We start from the raw sequence: 6,871 nt of genomic DNA on the forward strand, positions 1-6,871 counted from the left end.
CAATTTATTTGGGAAACATTTATTTTAATATTTTTAGTATTTTTGATGTATTATATTTTTTAAAAAAAATTATATAATATATAATATAAAAAATTAATATGGGTGAGCCAGGCTTGGGCAAAATCTTAGGCCCATTTTTTGGGTCGGGCTTGGGCCTAACAAATGGACCTAAAATTTTGGTTGGATCTGACCTAACCCGGCCCATGGACACCTCTACTTGTGACGTTCATAGTGTGACATACTTTAATCTTGAGTAGATGATAGGCTATGTATCCGTGACTTGTATGCTTTGATGTAAGTAAAAGCTTGAGTTAAAATAGACAAGGAATCAGAAGTTAATGCGTTGGGTATACAACTTCTGCAATATGTAGCATCATTCACAATAGTGAAATTCATAGCTCAACTAATGAGTAAATGATATTCTCTCTTCGACATTACATGATAGATGAAAAGTAAATGTGGTCACGAGTCGTTTTTCTTTCTGATAAATGACTTAATTACTATTCAATAGTAATTGACTTTTCATGAACAAAGATGTAATGATTACCATGAGATAAAATACAATCATATTGAAAGAACGAATTTATCCCAAATAGATTAAGGATATCCTATGAAGGTGACATACTTATGACAAGGCCATTGGAAAAGTACTTGTTGAGTAACTTTAGTAATAGTATGTTATTAGGGAGAGGACTTTTGTTCTTCTCTTATTTATCTTCAATTTTTCCACTTCTGGTGGTGAGAATAATTAATATGACCATCATTTTTACATTTATTATATAGTCACTTATTACATCCACGTCAAAGATTATGTCTTTATATAGTGTTACATTAACTTCAAGGAATGGAACAAATCTAATACAACAGGCTTTATGGTTTTTCATTTAATAGCTCGTTATTTAATAGCACATTTGAAGTACGAAAAGTTAAATTTTTTTTCTTAAACAAGTCTTGATCAATAATATTCTCCTCACATAATTTTAATTGAGAACTCAATACTGCATATTTATACTCATTCACAATTTTAAAATACTAAAACTTCAGGTGCATCCAATAATAATAATGAGATTTAGATAGAATTATCATATTCTATTGTTCATATCTTTCTTTTAGAATATTCTACAATTCAAGTGGATTTTTAAAAGTAAAATATTTTGCTTTCAACTTTTTATGGGGATGATGACAAAACATATTCACGGAAATAATCACAGTCAATTTAATTTAATAATAAGATACTAAATATAATTCAATAATTCAATAACTCAATCTTTCTTTATCATTTTCAAAATAAAGATAGGTATGCAAGTATCATGCATAATATAATTCAGTAGTTGAATCTTTCTCTATCAAAAGAGGTAGATATTCATAGTAAAAGTGATTCATACTTAATATAATCTTTTCTTCATTCACAATCTTAATATGAGATCTATTACAATGAATATCTTTTAAAACCAATGCATTAACCACCACAAATTGTGTTCTTTCATCTATTGATATATTAGCTTTTCTTGAGTTTTTAACTAATTTTGTACTACCAAATATAGCAAATATTGATTTGCTTCAGTACCAAATAAGATTAACGCTTTATCTAAGGATAGTATTCATTACTACATTATCAACATAACATATATATATTCTTAATGAATATCAATATAGTTAAACAAAAAATTTGAACGTACAATAAATATGTGATCGATGATCTTTCATATCATATTGATAAGTTCTATCTATCTTTTAAAGGGTTATCTTGAAAACTCTCGTTATTCTCTTTGAAAGTATTGCATTATCTAACATAAAGTTATTCCTATTTGTATTTGAGGATCATTAATTTTATCAATGATCGAATATCAAGTATTAAAGTCACTTGAAAATATATAGAAACAGGAAAAAGCCATTAATGGCCAAATGTCAATTTTTTTAATGGATTCTAAGTTTTTGTAATGGTTGCATGACCATTATTATTATTATTATTATTTTTTAAATGTGGAAGGAGTTGATTTTAGGAAGTTTATATATATACACACATAAACACCATGCATGGTAGGTTTTTTTTTAAGTTACTACTTTTTAATAACTTTAGTTGGTTTAATTTCTACCCTATTATGGGAACAAATCCTATTTAATCCAAAATTTTTAACAAAATATAATACTTTTTTTTAAGAAATTAAAAAACATATCAAGTATGAATCTGATTAATACATTACTCATATAATGTAAAAGTATGTATGAAAAATTGATATGGTTGAATGGTTGATGCTCCATACCTATCTAAATTTTGCTTGGTCAAAAACCAAAATCAATGATAACATCAAATCTTTCACCATCCTTAAAAAGATAAAAATAAAATAAATTAATCAAATCAATTATAAATTAAAATTAATATAAACATAAAATAAAATAAAATTCCTAAAAATATCTACATCTATTGTCTAAGATATCAGTGAACAAATCTAATTTTTGATCCTCAAACCAATAAATTAGATCAGATTGAGATAAATTGACGTTTATAAATTTTTCGTGTAAAATAAAATTCAAAGTCTTTGAAGTAGCTAAGCGATTAAAAGCGTTGAAGGAACTAAAGGGTGCGGGTTTGGTTGCTCTCTTCCCACTAGCGCCATTGATTTATCGTGGTGATAACGTGTAAATAAATAAATAAGAAATAGAAGAAACAAGAGAACTATGAATCTCAATGAATAAGAATGTTTACAATGCTTCTCCAATGTCTATATTTATAGACATAATAAGTATAGATAAAATAAACTCTACTTGAAATGAATATTGGAATCCTAAAGTATATAAAATTTATCTTGATCTTGATAATAAAATATTCATAACAATATTTTAATTAATCTTAGGGATAATTCAACATTTAGTCCTTGAACTTGGAAATTATTCTCAACTTAGTCCTTAATTTTTTTTGTCCAAATTAGTCCCTGAACTTGGCAAATTTTCCCAATGTTATTTTTTGTGATGATATAACACTTTAAGATTATGTCACATCATTAACTATTTTAAAAAAATACTATTTTTTATGTGATGACCTGTCACAAAATTTAAACTGTCCCATCATCGCATTTACCAAAATTAAGAGAACTTGTCAAAGTACCAGGACTAATATGAGAATAGTTGTAAAGTTTTAGGACTAATGTGGACCAAAAAAAGTCAAAAGACTAAGTTGAGAAAATTTGCCAAGTTCAGGGACTAAATATTGATTTATCCCTTAATCTTGAAAAAGAACTAATTGCACCAAACATCCCAAACTATGGCCATCATTCTAAATTGGTCCTCAAACTTTAAAACATTCTAATTACTTCCTAAAACTATTGATGTTATATCAATAAAGTTCTTCCATTTCTAAAATCATAAATTAAACCATTGAATGAGACACTGGAATTTAAGTTACATAATTTAAAATGAAAAAGTTAAACAAAAATGAATGTTGTAAAAATTTTAATTTTAAGATTTTTGAAGCTTTTACAGAAACTATTGTTCGCTCTCTCTCTCTTTTTTCTTTTTTCCGTTTTACTTTGTTTTTACTTTTTAATTATAAAAGTTATGTGGTAACATTTTACTTTTCTTTAAAATTTTCATTTTAAACTATGTCACATGAGGTTTTACATCCAATCTAATGATTAAATTAACCATTTCATCAATAATTGAAGGAGTTGATTGATATAACATGGATAGTTTAAGGATGTAATTAAAATGTTTTGAAGTTTGGGAGAAAAAAATAAGAACGAGAGTCATAGTTTGAGGATGTTTGGTCCAATTGACTCTAAATTTTAGATTTTATTAGTACTAAAAAAATGTATTAAATAATCTTAGGGATATGTCAACATATAGTTTGTGAACTCGGTAATTTTTCTTAACTTGGTCCCTGAACTTTTTTTGTCCATATTAGTCTTTGAATTTAGTATGCTTTTTTTTTCAATTTTGATTCTTATGATGACATGACACTATGAGATTATACTACATCATTATTTAATTTTAAAAAAAATGACATTGGCATAATACAATAGAACCACATCATTACATTGACTAAAATTGAGAAAAATTTGTCAAATTCTAGTATTAATATGAGAATAATTATCAAGTTAAGATAAATAAAAAAAAAGTCAGTTAGCTATGATTGTTTTATCCCTTAATCTTAAAAAGAACCCCTAATTTGAGAATAAAGGAAACTATGATTGTTATTCATCCATTCGTAAATTATTGACAAAAGAGCTATAGTACAAAAATCATTTTTGTTATTTTCTAATACAACATATCATACAATATTCAAGTTGGTAATTAAACAGCTGCACAACGCACATTGGATAACGTTGTTCCCAGCAAATCCACCGTCAACAACGACGCCCTTGGCTTCGACGACCTGACTGAACATCCCACCGGCGCCGGTGGAGTTTCCGTCGATGTATTCCGTTCACAAAATCTAAGCCACTTAGCTTGCATGTAACTGTGTTTCCTCCATGGTCCCATGTGCATTTTCTTTTCCTTCATGCATTTCTTGGCAGCCAAACACAAGATTTTAATCACGTTATTCAATCTCTCCACTTTTCCCACGTAAATTTGGGGTAATCTTTGGACCAACCGATTGTAATCGTCGCTGGCTCTCGCTATCTCGAATTCTGCTCTCAAATTTAATTCTATGATTACCCTTACTTCTCCTTTTCTTGATTCCTCTATCACATCCAAAAACGTGTGCTCCCCTGCAACAACAAAAGAAAAAAGGCCGCCATTAATGGAATGAAGGATCTTTGTTTTAAACTTTCAAAAAAAATCATTGTTTTAAGTATTATTGTGGGGTTAATTGCACTTTACATCCTAAAACTATGATCCAAACTCTAAACTATTCCTACACTTCAAAGTGTTCTAACTAGTTGAGTTTCAAAGTATCACTTTCATATCAATTAAGTGTTTCTATCAACTTAAGTGTTAAATACTATATGAGATATAATGTGAAGTATATTTAAAATACATTGATCAAATTGTAAATATGTATAAACTTATCAATTTGACATTTTAAATATAACATTTTAAAAAATCCTTTTAAATTTTAATAACATCGTATTTTTTTAACATATTAAATTCAAATTATTTATGTAGTAGGTACATTCATGTTTTAAATATATCAAAATAAAGACTTGAGTTTTATTTCGGGATCCGATAAAAAATAATAATATATTTTAAGCTAAAGTACAACGTTTTTGTGTTAAACCTTATTTAATTATAAATATTCGAGAATGATCTAAGTAATAATTTTCCATTTTTTTTATCAAGAGTTAAAGGGCTAAAGCTTTGCCTGTCGCATTTTAATCTGCTCTGCAAGTATTTAATGTTAAAGTTGATAGCTAAGTTAATGTAATGAACTTATTTATATGGTGCTTGAGGACATTTAGTGGAAATAACCCAATATAAGTACATATATGTTTTACCTGATGGGATGTGCGCAGAGCTCCGCCATTTAGAGCGGCAAAAGGCGGTGTTGAAACCGGCGTTTTGGAGACGACAACACACTTCTCTCATAACACAAACCGTACAACTTTCCGCCATGGATTTCCCACAACCACAAACATTTCCGTGTCTCCGTACATCATTCAAAGCTTCTTTTGCGGCATTTCTAATCCTCGACTCTAAAGAACTCGTCCTACGCAACGTAGCTTCCAAAAGCTGGTGCTGACTTTCCCAATAATTACCATCGTTTTCGACGCCGACCCCATCGTTTCCTTTCCATTCATCCTCATCGTCATCACCAAACCCTAAACCCACCATTTCATTGCCCCGGACCTAATCGGCGCTGCCATTACAGCTTTCGAAGAAGAACCCATCGTCACCGTCTTCAAGAAATCCGAATTCCATGTCCGACAAACTTGAATCCGGTTGGTCGGGGAACTTGAATTCTTGGTAACCGTACGTTAAGTTTCGGTGATTCAATGAAATTCTTGCTGTAATTCCAGCCATTTTTTTCCCTTTTTTTGGTGAGCTTAATTTTAGAAACTCGGTGAGTCGTCGTCGTTGTGGATTACAATTTACGTGACTCGTTTTTATAGTAGGAGGGAAAACGTGGGGGCGGATAAGAACCGACGTGGACGCACATGCGATGGGAACTGAAATCTTATGCGGCGTTAATGGTTGTTTATCATCAACATCAATCCAGTCTTGTATTTTGGACTAAACAGCGAGGATCCACGTCGATCATTTGGCGGCAATGATTCAGATATACTCGAATATTCACGTCCCATAGCTATTCATTTTAAAAACGGTCCAATTTTATGTTTGGTCCCTCTATTATATAAGTTTCAGATTTAATCCAACTTTTAAAATTTGCAAACTTTTATAACATTATTTAGTTATTCTAAATCATTAAGAATATTAACCATTCCCATTAAAAAAGGTAACAAAAAACCTTTTCTAAATAAAAAAGAATAAATGTCAGTTGATTGCTTAGAGATATTTAAAAATTCACACCTAAATTTTATTTTTACTTTTGAAGTTATATCAACATTTTAACTAAAATATTTAACAATCTCAACTATTTGAATTAACTAAAAATTATAAAAACAATAGGATTAGTCGCAAATATTTTGCATAATATCAATCTAGAAATAGAAATATAATGTATTTCAGCGCACTTGAATCCACGTCTTTCTGTATTGACAACAATGTCCATGTCAATCGAGTTAAGACTTAATCAATTAAATTTATATGTATTTAAAGTGAATAATATCTCAATATATTTATCTTTTCAAAAAGGTTTAACCTACAAGGTGGTACTTAAGTTATACTTTTTTTCTATTTTAGTATCTAAACTTTTTTTTTGTTACGAGTAGTACCTAACCAACTTTTTTTTTCAAGTTGGTACCTCCATTAG

At 29.1% G+C, this 6,871-nt stretch overlaps 1 protein-coding gene across 1 annotated transcript; it reads right to left on the bottom strand.

Annotated features, from left to right (window-relative positions):
• Positions 1-4,164: 4,164 nt before the first annotated feature.
• LOC107889007 (uncharacterized) lies at positions 4,165-6,180 on the bottom strand. Its single transcript, XM_016813294.2, has 2 exons — positions 5,436-6,180; positions 4,165-4,709 (listed from the first exon to the last, which is right to left on the bottom strand). The coding sequence occupies exons 1-2, from the start codon at positions 5,770-5,772 to the stop codon at positions 4,291-4,293; spliced, it is 756 nt and encodes a 251-aa protein (XP_016668783.1). The 5' UTR covers positions 5,773-6,180; the 3' UTR covers positions 4,165-4,290.
• Positions 6,181-6,871: the final 691 nt, after the last annotated feature.

The sequence above is a fragment of the Gossypium hirsutum genome, chromosome A09 (genome assembly GCF_007990345.1).
Source record: "Gossypium hirsutum isolate 1008001.06 chromosome A09, Gossypium_hirsutum_v2.1, whole genome shotgun sequence".
NCBI lineage: Eukaryota > Viridiplantae > Streptophyta > Magnoliopsida > Malvales > Malvaceae > Gossypium > Gossypium hirsutum.

Coding starts and splice junctions, on each gene's coding strand:
- LOC107889007 (XM_016813294.2), bottom strand. CDS start 5,772: ATGGTGGGTTTAGGGTTTGGTGATGACGATGAGGATGAATGGAAAGGA. Junction 4,710..5,435: donor CTCTGCGCACATCCCATCAG/GTAAAACATATA, acceptor TTGTTGTTGCAG/GGGAGCACACGTTTTTGGAT.